The 17880-nt window shown below is 35.5% G+C and overlaps 2 protein-coding genes across 3 annotated transcripts in view; one reads left to right on the top strand and one right to left on the bottom strand.

Moving 5' to 3' along the window:
- The window catches only part of LOC119635287 (protein borderless), a 39017-nt gene that overhangs the window by 5114 nt on the left and 16023 nt on the right, over positions 1-17880 (bottom strand). For both annotated transcript variants that reach the window (XM_038030029.1, XM_038030030.1), the window contains exons 2-6: positions 15249-15468; positions 14904-15188; positions 14690-14838; positions 14229-14489; positions 1836-2064 (exon numbers count right to left, since the gene is read on the bottom strand). In XM_038030029.1, the coding sequence (XP_037885957.1) occupies positions 1836-2064; positions 14229-14489; positions 14690-14838; positions 14904-15188; positions 15249-15468 (1144 nt within the window). The remainder of the gene's footprint in view (positions 1-1835; positions 2065-14228; positions 14490-14689; positions 14839-14903; positions 15189-15248; positions 15469-17880) is intronic.
- LOC119635288 (melanization protease 1-like) lies at positions 4598-8938 on the top strand. Its single transcript, XM_038030031.1, has 5 exons — positions 4598-4802; positions 7233-8130; positions 8193-8389; positions 8461-8553; positions 8612-8938. The coding sequence occupies exons 1-5, from the start codon at positions 4658-4660 to the stop codon at positions 8923-8925; spliced, it is 1647 nt and encodes a 548-aa protein (XP_037885959.1). The 5' UTR covers positions 4598-4657; the 3' UTR covers positions 8926-8938.

Here is a 17880-nt window from a genome sequence, read left to right as displayed (position 1 = left end):
TCCAGCATAAACAAGCTAAGAAGTGATCTTAACTTGATCTGGGAAGCTTTCTTCTGATTATGGGATATTCTCCAAATCCGTCTCCCTTTAATTACTTTCAGATAATTTGCTCAAATGAAGACTGTAGTCGCATCGCACACAGGTCGCGGGATTAGGATATAAACTCGAAAATGTCTCGTCCATTGTTGCAAGCCATTTCCGTAATTTGCGCAAACATTTACAACAACTTTTGATTTTACCCACGCTTTGGCCCTTTTTGCTTAGTTCTTTCCGAGTTCTGTCTGAGTTCCTAACGAAATACCTAATAGTCACGCCGTAATTGTGCTATTCCCTACATATGACAGTCTGTGAACTTTTAATTTTCATAACTACGCAAAACGATGCTCACGGCCCGTCGTGTTACATAAAAGGGAAGAAGAGTCGCAAACAAAGTTTAAAACGTTTGCTCTCCCTCTCTTTTCTAATACTACGACCTACTTGACGATGTTAAGTTGTCTTCATTCAAAGGCGTATTCAAAATTTAATAGATCTTTGGCTTCTAATCAAATGTGGTGTTAGTGTTTCCGTACATTGCACGCTTCAAATTTGTTTGATGTTTGCTATGAATTTAATCATGCAAGCAAAAGCAAATACCTTTTGAATGAATTTCGTTATCCCAGACACCCCATCACCACCCTTTCTCTTTACTAAAGTGATTAATAATAACAATACTTTGTGGTTCAAAGATTAAAAAAAATAAAGAAAAGCAATTTTTTTTATAAATTCAGTTTTTACCGAATTCCTTGATACCCACCAGCTGAAGGAGAGCATATTGTATAACATTAAAATGGTGAGAGTGTTTTGTACGAATCAAACTCTTTCTTTCTTATACTGCAAAGCGGTGATATGCGCATAAAAGTGCAATGAAGCATTCAATGAGTTCGTAGTATAATATATGGCTGTAGGGTGACTACTGGCGAATCCGTATGATTCATCAAACGAAAGCTATCAAAATTTTATGACGTTCCAAACATTAGCTCAGATTTTTCCATTCTACTTTTTGTGTTGTGTAGTATCTCTTTCTGTATTGATGAGTATTTTCAAAAATAAGAGGGGACTTCCTTAGACTCTTACCGCCCTTTCCCATGTAATGTATCCCTTAAATTGCTGGTGTGCGGCTTTTGTCTTTGCACTCGATTTCTTCTTATCTGTATGTTTCCCTTTCTTTACTGTACTTCCAAAAGAAAAATAAATATGAAGCAGTATAAAGGAAAGACAAGTAGAAGCAAGCACCTTAAAGTGCGAAGCGAAGACAAGGGAAAGGGCATACAGCAGTTTGTAAAGGAATATGTCTAGTAGCTAACAGAATTCTTTCTAAAGAAACATCAAGTTCATTGAAGAAACTCATGTACTCAGTGTTTATGTTGTCATAATGAAAAAAAATCTCTTGTTTATTTTTGTTTTTTGATCTTTGTTCATTTTAAATGTTTTTGGTTACTCTTATGACAAATGATTGTGATCTTTAACTGCCACGTCTTCAAGAAAATTTTTCGTTTTAGTGCGACCTCTGCCGCATAGGACTCTTCATTGCTAAAATGTTCGCGTGACTTTGTCACAGCATCTTTTCTCTTTGCCGCACTTCCAAGGAAGGAATCATAGACACCTAAAAATTTATGGCGTTCGATTATGATTTAAATTTAATGTCAAGTTTCGTTAAGCCATAGTAGTTAGTCGGACAGAACTAGAAACTGATATTCATCAAAGGAGATTAACTTGTTAGGATAGGGAATGAAAAAGTTGGTATGCTCTCTCATTCCAGTGGTGGGTACAAATATTAGTAAAATCCTTTTCTTTACCTGGTTGCCAACGTACGGTAATGCTGGTCTCCGTGCTATTTGCAGTTAGATTGTAAGGGGGACGGGGTGTGAGATTTTCGATCATCAATTCTGTCTCAGCTGTGATGGTAGCGGCTTCATTCGTTGCAAAGCATTCATAAATACCGCGATCGGTTTCATGCAGACTTGTCAGCGTTAAATTTCCGCCTTCAATTTGATGACGTTTCGATGGCAAAGCATGCCCATCTTTCTGTAAAAATAATAACAACATTTGTAGCAACTTTTCATGTTACCTCACCATAAAATAGTATTTTTCAAATAATCGCTTTTATGCGATCGAAGAAATTTCTTTATCAATGATTTTCTAGGTAGCAAATGATAAACCTATACAGTTACAAAATACATTTGAGAATATGTAATTAAAATTTCTTTCGTCTTCCATTAATGGCAATACTGTTTAAAATTGTAACGTCCAGCTTCGTCGAATATTCTTTGCAGGTGTTCTTCAGTTAAAAGTAGGCAGTACAATTTGCAGTTTCTTCACGAGAGGGACGTACGATTTCTAAAGATTTAGAAGCTATTAACAAAGTCTACCAAAGTGACAGATCAGTTGTGGGTTCACCGTAGCGTAGTGTCATAACCATTTCTCTATTCGGCTCGTCGTAATCATGTAATTTAGTATTCATTTCGTTTTTTCTTTGATGCTATGCTGACAGACGACACATTTGGAAAGGCCTGGAGGTCAAAATGTGTCAGGCCATCGTACACATAACGCAACAGAGTGGTTAGCAATTGAAGCCACGGTTTGCGTCAGAGTGTTCAAACCCTTGGTGGACAGCACAGCTTATATTGATACAAGTGTCGCTTGCTTGTATGAATAAACCTTTGACGGAAGTATACAGTAGAAGCCCCTAAGCTGTCAAATCGAGCAGTAATCGGGGTCCCTTGTAGGTATGCCGAAAACGTGACTTTTTAGGTGTTTTCAGCTGAGATCACTATAGTGATCATCAATGCAAAAAAGCCTTATAATTAGATTTTCAGTCGTTTGTTTAGTATGAATAAAATGGAACATGGAATAAAAAATTACGCATCACCCTTATATAGCGTGGTTTTATTTCCGAAACAACGCATCTACAAAAACTAGAATTTTTACATTACGGGTAATTAATTGCCTAGTTAGGCGTAGAGCATTACGTTAATGATGTGCTAAAAGTTAGAGAGTTTTAAGCTCTCTGCTATGAAAATCTCTCCAATGCCTTATCATTTATTCGGTTGAAAGTTGTGTTACGAAACTCCCACATTTGATGATTCAAATTTGCATGAAAACTAATCGATTTTCCAAGAAAATAAATTACTAAAAATGGCAGAACCGAATACACATTCATAATATTTTACCTGTTTCTTGCAGTTGGCGAGTGTTGAAAAGATTAACAACAATTAGCAGAATCTCTAATGGAAAAAGGTATTAATTGACACTTGCTTGTAAAAGGATATATAAGCAGAATATTTGCATTAGGTAAAATCAATTGCGTCAAGGCAGTTCAATCGTACATTCAATTGGTTTAATTAGCATAAGATCAGATGTTTCTTTTTAAAAGCATTAGTTGCACTAACTATGTTAGCACAATATGTTTTGTGGAAGGAAAGGCAAATTACCAAAATTTATTTTTTATGACTTCCACATCAATTTTGTCAAATTCTATATGGGATGCGCAGATGAAGACACTATTAATAACATTTTTTCGGTTTTTAGTTAGAACAATTAAAAGCGCTATAGCGGGTCAGGGCCCATCATTAAATATTCTGCACTATTCCACAGTTATTCGTACTACTGCTTTTCAAAATAAAGCGTTAGATGGGAAAGCGATCAAAAAATTGGAACCATTTTCAATAGCGTTCGTGCTTGGGCATGTTTGTTTATCGCAGTGTGGTCAAAATAACTCAATTATTTGCGACCTGTAGGTTAAACTTAAGAAACAAAGACGGATAGATGGACGGGCAAGCTTAGGGCAATTCGGGAAGTGATGCTTAATCTATAGGTAGAATAAGAGATGAGTCTATCTCGATTTTTTCTCGGTGTTGCACATATCCTTATACCGTTGTCTCACATGTGGCGTACGATAGAAAAGGTTCAAAGACAATACAATGAATAAATGTTTTTCCATGTTCGGCATACTTCCTGGCAATCTACTAAGTGATTAAAATATATTTGAATATATATGAATTCCGTTGCAATCATTTTTAATTTATACTTAATTTTCCGCACTTTCTGAGCAAAAATTAAAAATTTTTAATTCTGCCAAACCAAACTTTACTACATCAACTAAATACTGTTTTAATTATTCGCGTGACATAATTAAAGAAATTAGGTTCGCGATGGAATTGTGTCTGTGTGTGTGTGTGTGTGTATTTGTGTGTGCGTGTGTTGTATTGCGTTTTATGCCTTTTCGAAATATTTCTCTGATATTTCTCTGATTTATTTATCAACACTTTTATTAAAAAATATTGTGAGCAACTTTTCCTGGAAATTCTCAATATTTTTCTCACGATAACTCATTTTAATAATTCGTTGTAATCTGCTAAGCCTTACGAGCGAACAAATGCGTATAAATAACATATTAACTAACTAATATTGTAAAACCGGTGGCTTTTTTATTATTCTAATTCTCTTTGAGCGAAAACTGCTAATGTGTGGAAATAATTCCCAAGTTTGTAAATAAATATCAAAAGTCAGAATCAGTTTTTCTAATATTTCGTATAAAACGATAGAGAGTATTAGAGATTTCAATTAAAAGTTATTCGCCTCTCGTTTTCGTCGGTTGTAGTCAGCGGCTTTAGTTAAAATGTTCAATTTCTTTGTACTTTTCTTAATCATTTTTATGCAAAGTGCTTTAAATTTAATGTTGTGTTGTCCGGTCGAAGATGACATGAAATCAATTTTCAAAGAAACCAACACTCGGAATAAATCTGATGAGATTTCACTGCAAGGTGAGATACTTGACGTAGTAGGAAAGCGAAAGCTAATAAAATATTTTGACGGATGACTCAAACCTGTCAAAAGTGGTATTAAAATGAGAAGAAGAAGAGAGCTGGTTGAAGAAACTTTAAAAAATTGCAAAAAAAAGAAAAAAAAAAACAAATGCTTTAAAATCGGATAACAAGAAAGTTCTGTTCAATAGGAATGACAGACGTATGAACCTAACATCGTAACCGTTATGCTCATACCAAATAATAACCGTTTGTACCTTTAGAAATAAAGCGCCCATATTTTGTAAACGATATAATGTATATCTAAAGAGCGTGCCTTTCACAATCACCTTAATGGAAGCAGACATAGTTGATGACATTCATAAGATGCTGGCATGTCACTGCTTTCTTTACCAATGTACATCTGTTGCGGTGGCTTGTGGGCGATGTTGCCACTATGATGCAACACTGATTGTATATAGATGTGTGGTGTGTATACCCTAGTGTAGCTCTGTAGCGTACTTTATGCGAGAAAGTAAGCGAAAAATTTCCTCATGCTATGAATCTGAACTATGTGTCAAAAATTTACCTTAAGGACGGAAAGATTCAATTTACGCTATATAGTAAAGAAAAACTTCTAGCCCACGCAAACAAAATATTGTGGAGAATTCTCCTCTAAAATTAGTCTTGGGTGCGAAAACTGTCTTATGATAAATGGTCATCTCAGTTGCTTTTATTTACTCGGCAAATCTTCATGTGCGATATCAGTTTTCTTCTTGATCTTTACTTTCTGATCAAATGCAATGGATATACCGTCCGTCCGATAATTTTAAAGAAGATGAAACACGTGACGCAGTTTACACTTTGATTTAGTTTCAATTAAAAGCAAACGTGTGTTTGAAATATTCGGCATTGCTTTGCGACTTGTTCTCAGAGATAGACCATATTTGTTTAGATTCGTTTTTCCTTTCGACAGGCAATGGGTTATGAAAACTGACATCGTATATAAACCAAGCGTCCAGTCCAGTAATGACTCTCCACCTTATAGTTAAAGTTGACCATGAAACGACACGGTTCGATACAGAATAACATTTATGTCAAATGAGTTTTGAAGATATATAGATTAGTGAGTTTTTTTCAAAGAAATTCCTGATAACTTGGACTACAAGGCAAGGTGGCAGACGGTGTAAGGCTACATTATAAAATTTTAGGAACTAAAAGAAAAACTTATCCAAATGCCAATCGCAGAGAAAATTTCTATTTTGGAGAATAATAGATGGCACCATCTGTTTATAGCTGGTACTGTTGCCTTCCTATGTCGTGATTGATCGTATCAAACAATTCAAGATTAATCGAAGCTAATGCGGAAGCTATAGCCGCATACAGGTTACCAAACTTCCTCGTAAAAATAAAATCAAAACTGCTACAGATAGATTATAGGGGATAAAAACTATTCGATACCTATTAAAGACCACGTGAAACATCATGGAATAGATGAGGAATAAGTTATACTAAATTTTTGGCGGGTTAGCCAAACCGACAGAAAAATTCCATTTCAAAGATATTGGGAACAAAAATGTAAAAGAAAATTGACGAAAAAATCCACTTAACTATTCAGGTTAATTTTAACCCGCAGGCAGCGTGAATAGTAACATGTCGACTTTTTCGTTGGGTTTTTCTTGTATTTTTCTAAAATCTTAATATAAATTAATAATGAATTAATATCAATAATTAACAATATATTAATAAATTAGTATAACTTTTGCTCTGCTATATGATCGCAAAATCGAAATCAACCCGTTGGATTCCAAAAGATCCTTAAGAAATTTACTCTCCTAATATGCAATTGCATAAGAAATCTTTGCCAATGCCAAACGCCTTCCCTAGATCCAAAAGTCGCATTAGAAACGCCTAAAGATATGAATATTCGCAAGATTCAATGAAAATAAAACGTTAAACTTTCTTAAATTCCCTCAAGTACCCGTCATGTTTCTTTTATTCAAACTTGTACGAGAAAGTATGAAGCTTCTGAGGGTGATTTAAGCTTGTCTCTCAGCCTGCCACTCTTGCTTTTTATGTTTAATCTTCAAGCCGCAATTTTTAAGGTATTTTGAGGAAATTTGCTGCATTGACGCATTTTGCCCCAAGCGCGAACTCAATTGAAAATGTTTCAGATCGGACCACTTTTCGACCACTTCGCTTGCGAAGCCTTCTTTTGGATAGTCGTTATATAATTAAAAGCGTTGTAAGGTACTTAATGGCAGGCCCAGGCCCACTATAGTGTTTTTGCTTCCTTAAATTAGAACCGATAGCCTTAGTTACTAAAGCTCCATGAATTTAAACCTTAAAGATATAAAAGTTATAATCCACTAATACTAATAAAAATAAAAAAGAAGTAATAATATTAAAGTCTATCAGGAGGAAGTTAATTAGAGTCATATTTAATTTTAGATAGTATTGAGAGCCGTTTAATTGTGCAAAAACCCAATGTTCAGGATCATACGGGAGCAACGGCGGCATCAGTTTGGACAACAGACTCCACCCATCATAATTATGAAGCCACGACTCCGACTGCTGATATTAAAGCAATAAATGAAATTAATAACGCCATTGCTGGTCGAAACGTGGACGACCAAAAAAATTTAGAAACAACTACGATATCAGTCGAAAGTGACGACACAACTACAACAAAAATTGGCAATTGGAGTAATACGAAAGCGATAACAGCACCATTTGGTGGCAAAAAAAATGTAGAGCCAATTAACACAATAAATGGAACCAGAAATAGATCAAACGATTTAAAGTCAGCAACGCAAAATAGTTGGGAGACGACCATCAAGTCGGTGCAGGATGAGGACTCAAGTTCAGTAACAACCACTAGGCAAGATAGGCCAGAAACAACAACAGAAAATACAGACAATATAAGAATTAGAAGCGAAACCAGATCGGAAAAATCTTCCGATGTAGCAGAAACTGAACAAAGCGAAATTCCCGTCGAAACAACTGCTATACCAATCGAAGCTGAAAGCAATTCAGCCAGTACGAGCGCGAGAAGTTTGGCAACAACTACGATATTGATGGGAAAATCTATAGGCAAGGCTGATGAAGACTTAGAAGACGATAAGCCAAACCCAGTGGGCCGAGCCATAATAGCAAGTAGTGCACTTTATTGTGGCACGTACTTGGGTCGTAGGATTTCATTTGGTGTGCCAACCACATTATTAGAGTATCCTTGGTCGGCGTTATTAGTTTATAATTCAACGGAACGCTTTCATTGTGGAGGTACCTTAGTAACGCCTAGATATGTTTTAACAGCTGCGCACTGTGTGACCGAACAATTTTATCCACTGTAAGTTTTTTTAAAATATTTGAAATTCCAATAGTTTTATATAGCATTCCGTGACTTAAAAGAGTTGCTGTTCGAATTGGTGAGCATAATATTAGTTCGGCGAAAGATTGTGCTGAAGATTTAGGTGGCGGCCTTATATGCAGTGAAGATCCTATCGATGCTGGCATTGAAAAAGTAATTAGACACAAAAGATACAGTCGACGTACCCACAAAAATGATATCGCTTTAATACGTCTGGATCAGACGATCTCGTACACAAGTATGCGTATAACATAAATCATACATAAAACGGATAGTCTAATTTCTAATTAATAACTTTTAATTTTGTAGGATCCCATTTCCCGATATGTTTGCCTCAACCTGGTGAAGATTTTTCTACTTTATCAAGGGCTACTATCACTGGTTGGGGAGCGACCGAAAAAAGTAATTATAACAAGGGAAGTTTTGTACATAAATACGTTGCTATTTTTTCATCTCGTAGGCTTGAGTTCTAATATATTGATGAAGGCGGAAATTCCTGTCCTAGATATAAACGAATGCACACGAATATATCGGTCTTTCTTCAATAACGATAAGGAAATATGTGCATCCGGCATTAATGAGGTGGATGTTTGTAAAGGTGACTCTGGCGGACCATTATTTACAAGCGTTTACAGGAATAGGCGTACCCGTTCCGTGCAAATCGGTGTCACGTCCTTAGGCGTAGCTAGTTGTGGGGATAAACGTTATCTACCGGCTGTGTTTACCCGAGTTCCTTCTTACATGAATTGGATAGAAAATAATTTGGAGGAATAAAGGTCATTTTATTTTTTATGTGTCGGTTTCCTTATTGTGGCTGTGTTTTCCAAATATCGGTTAAAAGCGCTCTAAACAAAGAGGCCCCTTAACATGACGTCGAATTCGATGCTGTCGTGTGTTTTGTTTTTTGTTTCTTTATTTTGTTCATCAAAAGGCCTTGCAACTTTTATTTTTTATTGATTTTGCATAATAAAAGATACTCTCAAAACTAGTTACGGTCCACATAATCTTGTATAAAAATATTCGTATATCGCAACAGGATGTTCTTCGCGTATGTGAATACATTTTGTACCCTATGTCGTTGATCCAACATACCGCCAATTTTTTTTAAATCGTAGAATTGGTTGGCGAACAAAAAGCTATATTGCCGGGGTTATCTCACAGATTGGTTTTGACCTAGCACAGAATTCATTGTCTAACTCCTGAGGAAATGTAGGTTTGACCTATTTGACGATAGGTGCCGTCCTTGGAAAGACCTTATTGAAGCCGGGGTTATCTCACAGATTGGTTTTGACCTAGCACAGAATTCATTGTCTAACTCCTGAGGAAACGTAGATTTGACGTATTTGACGATAGGTGCCGTCCTTGGAAAGACCTTATTGAAGCAGAGTTGTGTGATATATCGAAAGATATATAAAGTGACTTATTTATTTAAAACCAATTAAAAACACTCTGACGGGCCATAGCCTTACACCAAGTACTTTTAATCATATAACGGTTTTTCAGTAGTGGACTCATGTAGGATACTAAGTGAATCAAATTGTTTGAGAAAATCATACCTGCACCTAAAATGTTCGGATCTAGGACAGCAGAGATACTATTCGCACTATATTCACTACTATGCACCATAGAGTTTACATCATATCTATCAATAGAAATAGCATCTATTACGAGTAGGTAGTACGTAAGTATTTTGTGTATACAGAACACATTTACGATTGCACTCTTCGTTGTGTTTCTTGCAGATAATATTCAGAAAGAAATTTTTATAGCATGAAATTTGCTTTTACTGCACTTTCACTATTTTTGTCATTCGGATATTTTTCTCGATATGTTGCAGTGCGTCGTAACTGCTTTTATTAATGCAGTCTCCTTATCTTTTTCATTCCGTTTACTAACGAATTAAAAAAAGCGAAAAGTAGTGTGAACTGATTTGATAAGAAATACAATTGGAATCTGCTTTCTATTGACCGTATGCAATGTTAAGTTTAAAAAACTTGACCTCTCCATCAACTTTATCAATTCTACGAAAAAGGCGAAAGATTTCCATGAAATTTAATGTGTGGAATTCTTAGATGCGTTTGTTATTTGTAATTCGATTGCATGCAATTTCCAGGGGAATAACAGTATGGTTTTTCCTGCATGCAAAATCACTAAAATTCTTCTCTGCGTACAACTCAAATTGTGAAAACTTGCACTTGTGAGCTACATCTTCAATAGAATATGATGGAATAGGATTTTTGAGCTGCAAAAAACCTCTTGATTTCCTAGACGATCTGCCGAGTATCAGTCCGGTCTTTGCTGAGGAGATGGAAAGACTTAAGTAGTAGACGATACTTTTGTGATTAACATTAATTGTTCTTTGTTAGGCATTTTCTCTTGCACACACTGAATGACATGAAAAATATATCAAACGAACTTGTCTTATAAAATCTCATTCCTTTCTTCTTTACTTCTCTCACGCGCAACAAGCAAAAGATTGTCTTGCATTTAAATCTTTATCGCATGAACTAATCCCTTTTTATTGTTCCATTATTTTCATTAAATTTATTTCTCTAATTTATTTATCAAATAGTTCACATATTAAAACATTTTTCTTGAAAATCTAAAATATTTCAAATGAACAATCAGTTTAATAATTCCTTCTAATCTGTCAAACTTTGCTCGCGAACAAAAATAAATTCGCGCGCGACTATATTTTAGACTTATGTAATAATACGCTTTTGCATAAAGTCAATGTTCACCGCTTGTAGTAATTAGTGGGTTCATACAAAATGTGCGATTTTTTCTGATTTTTTTTAAAAAATTTTGATACCAAATGCTATAAGCTTGATGACCTTTTATCCGATTAAAGGTGAAACACAAAGATCTCAGAGTCTACTCGAAACAATTTTGATGATATTTTAGTTGAAGGTGAGAAGCTTCTAAGCAGAAGTAATATAATAATATATTCTGACATTAAAGATAACCTTAAAAACTTTTTAAATTCGGCCCACTACTTAGCAGATGTTTTCTACACATGTGCAACCGACGGTGGTTAGGAAAAATTATAGCTAGAGGAGTCGTAAAAAGGGGAGTAAAGATATAAATAAAAGTAGAAGGTGAAAGTAAACTCCGAGGGTTGTTTCAACGATGGACAGTGCGCTTAAAGAACCACCAGTCACGGTATTGTGATGTGGATTATGAGGGAAAATTCTTTTTGCTTCGATCATTGTTTCAAAAGCGGCTTATGCGGTTAATGGACGATGAGTCTTAAGGCTGTGTCGTGCGGTATACGGTCAACTGTAAAAACATTAGATGAGAACATCACAAAGATCGAAAAAGAAGAAGAAGATCGAAGTTACCCTAAAAGCATTGATTGGTGGACAAATTTCTTCAGACAAAACAGTCCACATTACGCCGGTGTTCAAAGGTACCAACAGTTTCGGACTCATTTGCGTCACCCATGAACTTCTCAGCCTTAACTGACTTTATAATGTAGCTTACAGGAAATATCGATGACGAGCTGAAGGAATACTAATAAGCGAATAAAAAAGGGCAGATATTCTAAACGCTATCGTTTTCGCAGCTGGGTCAAGCTGACGGTGTGCTGTCACCTAAGCCAGAAGTAAAGACAAAACTAGCGCGTTTTGAGTAGAAGAGGGTTTCAAAATCTTTCGCGATTACTCACATCCTTAAACTTTATAGGTTTTTTGATAGCTAACTGCGGGTGTTGCAAAAGGAATGACGTAACTTGTATTGTCCTCTGCGTTTGAAATGGACATAATATAAGAAAATATAATTTCGAAAAAGAAGATAAGTTGTTTAGTGAAAGTTTGTTTTCTTACACGTTAGAAAATTCTATATTTCTCTTTGTCTTGCAATCGAATGTCAACCACAACAATATAAGGCGTCCGCATGTATTATCGATCTATTTAGGATAAGACCTATGCCCTAATATATCTAAAATTTACGGGTATAAAGGAACATAATTAAAAAGACAACAATAAGATAATTTAACTTAAATTTAGAAATAAAATAAATGGTGTTGAGTTGACTTGAATTTCAGGCAGAGATGATCGATGCTATCAAAGATATTATAAAACTCTTGCGAAATTTGAAACAAAATAGACCGGAAAGTAACTTGACTAGTTCGACTGCGGAAAGTACACGAAAGAAGAATGCAACATATGTAGAAAATATTCAGTTATCAAAAATTACCTTTTACGGTAATGAAGATACAGAAGACGATGCACGAAATCCAATGGGCCAACGAATACTATCAAGCACTTCACGAATGTGTGGCGCTTTCTTGCGAAGAAGAGTTTCATTTGGTGTGGAAACTACTTTGTTAGAGTTTCCTTGGTCGACCTTGTTAGTGTATAATACAACCGAATGCGGAGGTAGTTTGATAACTCGTATATATATACACTAAAAACTGCGCATTGTGTGACTGAACACTTTTATCCACTGTAAGTATGCCTAAAATATCTCGAATACTTTTACCTAACAATCTGTTACTCTCGATAATTTGAAAGGATTGCTGTTCGTATTGGTGAATATACTGTTAGCTCGACGAAAGATTGGGCTGAAGATTTTGGCGGCGACCAAATCTGTAGGGAAGATGCTATTGACGCTGGTGTTGAAAAAGTAATTAGGCACGGAAAATATAGTCTACGGACTCATATAAACGACGTCGCTATAATTGTTTATAGGAAATTAAACTTAAAGAAGATGTTTTTTAGGTAACTATTCCTAAGAATTTCTTTACCACAATCCAACGATCACTTTGCTAATTTAAAAAGCGGTACAATAGCTGGCTGGGGAGCGACCAAAAAAAAGGACGACGAGAGAGATTTTATGTAGAAATCTGTTGTTATTTTTTTCATCTCGTTTCCTTGAGATCTACTGTGCCGATGAAGGCTGATGTACCAGTCTTAGATATGAGTGAGTGCGCTCGAATATATCGTTTGTCGTTTCATAATGATAAGGCAATGTGCGCATCGCAAAAATTGAGAGGCAATAATGTATACTCCCAGAGGCGACAACCGTTGCGTGAGTGCAGTTTTATATTCATATCAAGCGGCGTACATCCGAAAACAAAAAAAAAAGAAAAGTAGGAAGGCTCCGTCGACTACGTACCCCATGTTTATGAAACAAACCTGTATATTTAGCAAAACATCTTAGCAGTCATAAAAAGAACACAAATTGAGCGCACATCCATTTACTATACCCGCTGTTAGAAACCTTTATCATACATCATTGTATAAAGTTCATGCAGGGTGTTCAAAGTAAACATTGCACTGTGCGGTGATATTCTGACATAGAAAGAACGATAGCCGGACGCACAACAGTTCAGACAGTTTTTAAAAGTAGAGCGCTACACACTCGTTAGAATGCATTGAACTGATTGCAGAAGAAAAACAAGTGGCAGATGATCTCTCAAACAAACAGTGAAGTTCCCTTTTTTTTTATCTTGCTTAATCAACAGAATTGTCCCGTTTGTGGTTGATAGAAACCCGTGAACGGATTTTGAGAAGCGTAAGCATCTACAATGCGTTGGTATTTGATGTGGATTTTGGCCTGAAGGCATCATCGGAGTGTTCTTCTTCGCCGATGCGGCTGATTAGACAGTAAGAGCTAATAATGCTCGTCATCATGCCGCAATAATCAGAATTTTTTTGCCTTATTTGCCAAATAAACACATGGACGAGATATGGTTTCAACAATACGGTGCGACAAGCTGTGTAGCCCGCGAAACAATAAAATGAATGCATCTGCCATTCAAGTCTTATGTGAGTATTGGGACACTCTGTATGAAGTTTTTATGATTAATATAATATTAATTTAAATGAATTCCTGAAGTTAAGGTTTTAATAAAACACTTCATTGTACTAGAGGCGCTCTTCACTTCTTTCGCCCATTATATGAAATGAAATTTTTTATAACAGATTGTAAAAGCATTGTAGCCGATTGATTACTTTTTCTGATTATTTTAGAACAATGAAAAAAGCACACAAAAATTATTCAACAATGTAACTAAGAACATTATCGTATTATGCCCGCATACACAAATAAACAAAGAGCATAGATATACACACCCGTTTCCAATCAATAGATGGATGATTGCTGCCGTCTCGGTCGATGGCTTGACATGGTAGTTCAACAGTTTCACCCAGTTTCTGTATGTAAATCGCTTTTGGTGTTACAGTGAATATTGGCGGTCGCAAGACAATCACATTAATGACGGGCGATGGACCATCGGTGCCGAGTTCATTGAATGGTGTGCAAGTGTAACTGCCAGCATAATTTTCATCCACTTTAGAGAAGAATAGACTGCCGTTCATTTTATAAAAAACACCCTAAATGTGCAGTAAATACAAAAATAATAATGAAAAGGATAGAGGAAAAGAGAAAGAGAAAGAAAGAAAGAGAGAAAAGATGGAGAGAAGGTATTGAACTATTATTGACACGTTTTTTTTATGTCGTCCTTATTATGTATGACTTGAAAAGCGGTATTTTATGTTTAATGCGATACAATCTAAGCTCGGAAATGTCTTACAGGTACATTGTATGAGTCAAAGAGTAAACCGTCCTTCTCCCATCTTAAATTCTTCAACGGTGGATTAGCACGAAAATGACAATCAAGCACAGCCGGCTGTCCATACGGTAAATAGACTTCTGGTGGCGCATAAATAACTTTAGCTTTATCTAAGAAGACAAAAGCATGAACATGAGTATATAAGAATATGCTTGAAACACACATGCATACGAACATTGTATATTCAAAAAGGCTTTAGCCGTTTGTATTTCACTTTCATTGTTACGCACTTGACACTCATATTCGCCATAATCACTCATCATGGTGGGATCAATGCTTAAACTACCATGTGGTCCCATATAAGAGCGACGCATTAAATCCGGTATATCTTGCAATAAAACGCCATCTTTATACCATGATGCCATTGAGGTATCCGGATATTTCATCACACAATGAAAGAATGCTGTCTGCCCCTCCATAAGTGTTTGATTTATTGGTGGTATTTTTATCAAAGAACCCCCTAAACGGCAAATAGATCACATAAAAGATTTGAATTTTCTTGTATTTCAATGGATGGAACCTTGAACGGCAAGATGGTACCAAGTACCATTATTCCGGGCACTGGGTGTGCGATTTGGAAAGATAATTTGGCAGTGATACCAGCCTTGATCTGATTCACGTATTGAGGTTAGGTTTGCCGATGCTTTGCCATAATCCCCATGATCGATCAAATGCAAGCGTCCATTAAATAATTCGCTGGTTGACGTTTCGCCCTCGTACCAGGTGAAGATTTTTTTGTGCTATGAAAAAATATAAAAAAATTTGAGAAAAAAAAACAATTACAAAGTGGAAGCATAACATAATAAGCATAATATGATAATTATCTCAAATATATTATCAAGCTTTAGGATTAAAACTACAGTTAAGTTTTCGGTGAAATCTAAAATAAGCCAATTTATAACGATTGACTGGTCTGTTGAATGGTTGCTTTAATAAATCTGCCAAATTAGACCGAAAGAAGTTCTAGGCATAGTTTTGATGCTGCTGTTCTCGCGTTAATCGTAAGTGCCAAATAGTGCCAAAGTGGAAATCAAACTATCTCTGAACAGTATATTTCAAGCTTAAATATTGATGCCATTGAAAGTATATGAAACGAAGGAATACGAAAAACAGATTTGTTTTTAATAGCAAAAGTTAGCATAAAGCTTTCAGAATTTTGACGGCTTGATGTGAAGGAGAAAGAAAGTCTTTGCGGAAAGAAAATATTCAGTCATTAGGATCGTTATATTGAAATTGGTACGACATTCAATATCTAAAATCTATGCACCAGAAGATGCCTTGCAATGAAAACGCATCTACTAATCGAGAAAAAAAGAGAAGATCTATGATTGCAGTGATATGTTACTCCAAATAATAAAAAGTTTCTTTTGACATTGCTCTCCTCTGAAGCTACGGAGGAAAACTCTCGGACGTAGTGAACTCTTTAAGTCCTGGGGCGAATACTCTTAACGCCATATCTGATGGTAATGGCTTGATTTCTGTAGCTGGTGATAAAAATAAAAGTTGTTTTTGTTTCGCAGTGAAGCCACATCAACTAAAGTCAGACGAAAAATGTCGAAGGAACTCCTTCGCATAACCTTGGCGTACATCACAAACAAAGTTTTAAGTTGTTTTTCAAAGTTTTATATACTGAATTTATGTCGCTCTTCTGGCTAGTTATGGAAACCTTAAAAGCTTCTTTGGATTCTGGTTATATCGAATAACATGATTGAGAGGCGCCGTAGTATTATTATTCAAGTTTTCAAGCGTTCAACAGTACAGTAGTATTCAAAATTTTTATATGTTGCTGGCAATCACTTTAAAATCATGTTACGCATATGACGCAGTGAGAAAGCATTACTTAACTATTACTGGGACAACAAACATATTTTTTACTCAACGCAATGAATCGTCTCCTGCTAATTTGCTGCATTGGAGAAGGAGAAGATAACCAAAATTAATCTCCAGCCTTTTGTGGGATTTAGGCAAAAAACTTCATGTTCTACTAAAACCTTTCCCATATGACGCCTCTCGTTGATTCGGTAGAATTTTTAGAAGAAGAAAACGAAGGAGAAGAGTTACTGAATTTCCTGGTGGTAAAGTGTGATTTATATATCTCTAGTATTAAGGAATATCTTAGCATTAGACGTGAAATCCTCTTGGTTGCTGCACAAAAATATTGGGTTAAAAAAAAAAATCGATTGCCACTTTGGCATTTAATAAAAAACAAAAAAGTGTGATTTACGCACACACTGGACGTTGACGGTTTACTCTAAAGTGAATGTAACTTTTCCATTGTGCTGGAATGCTTCTCTTCATTTCATTACCACTGTCAAAGTTCCGTAATCAAGATTAGAAATACAACAACAACTAATGCATCTGCTTACTCATAAATATAAATTTACGAGTAATTCACTTTATAACCGCACCACATGATTTCATTAACATTTAACCTTATTGGTTTCATGTGTTCTGTGCTTGTGGGAACTGGCGTACGCGCGCACTACCAACAGTTAGTTCACAAGCATATTACGTGTGCATGCAATTTTCTTTAACCCTCAAAAAATCACAATAAATATGAAATATTCAACGTTATGCTTAGCAGGTGTTTAAAAAGAAAGGAAAACACTCACGCAACTGTGCTATTTTCATATAATTTTTTATATAATCTCGTCGTATTTATGTGTGTGTGCAAGTCTTGATAATTGTTTAATAGAAAGCAAGAAAAAAAAAAAAAAAAAGCTTCTGGTTTGTAATTATTTTCAATTTCTTGTGACAATCTTTTGTTTACTGCTCTCGGACTGAAAATAGTTTTCGCGCATTTCATTTCCCTACTTACCGCCAAATCGTATTTGAAAATATATTGAAAATCTTAAATGGAAATTAATTTGACTATGTTTTAATGTGTAAGGAGGGAAGTGACGACAAATTCTTTGCTCGAGTCACTCAATGTTTTTATGTAACCAGAGAAAAAACAACACAACAACTGCAATTCGTTCGTTTTCAGGTCGTAATTTTATCTATAATTTTATTTATTTACACAGGCAACATATCTCAGTGTATGAGTATAAATACCTTTCATAGAAAACCACAATACGTAAGTAGTATTTCGCTTATATACTTACAAAAACAAAATTCTGTATCCGTATGTTGTACTCTCCTACGAAATTCGA

This window comes from Glossina fuscipes, unplaced genomic scaffold, assembly GCF_014805625.2.
Source record: "Glossina fuscipes isolate IAEA_lab_2018 unplaced genomic scaffold, Yale_Gfus_2 26, whole genome shotgun sequence".
Classification (NCBI taxonomy): domain Eukaryota; kingdom Metazoa; phylum Arthropoda; class Insecta; order Diptera; family Glossinidae; genus Glossina; species Glossina fuscipes.
The sequence above is the reverse complement of the archived record's forward strand: the minus strand, read 5'-3'. Positions and strand labels throughout refer to the sequence as shown.

Bases quoted from the DNA above. Each gene is read 5' to 3' on its own strand.
- LOC119635288 (XM_038030031.1), top strand. From the start codon at position 4,658: ATGTTCAATTTCTTTGTACTTTTCTTAATCATTTTTATGCAAAGTGCT. The intron at 4,803-7,232 runs GTGAGATACTTG...ATTTAATTTTAG, and splicing joins TGATGAGATTTCACTGCAAG to ATAGTATTGAGAGCCGTTTA. The intron at 8,131-8,192 runs GTAAGTTTTTTT...GTGACTTAAAAG, and splicing joins ACCGAACAATTTTATCCACT to AGTTGCTGTTCGAATTGGTG.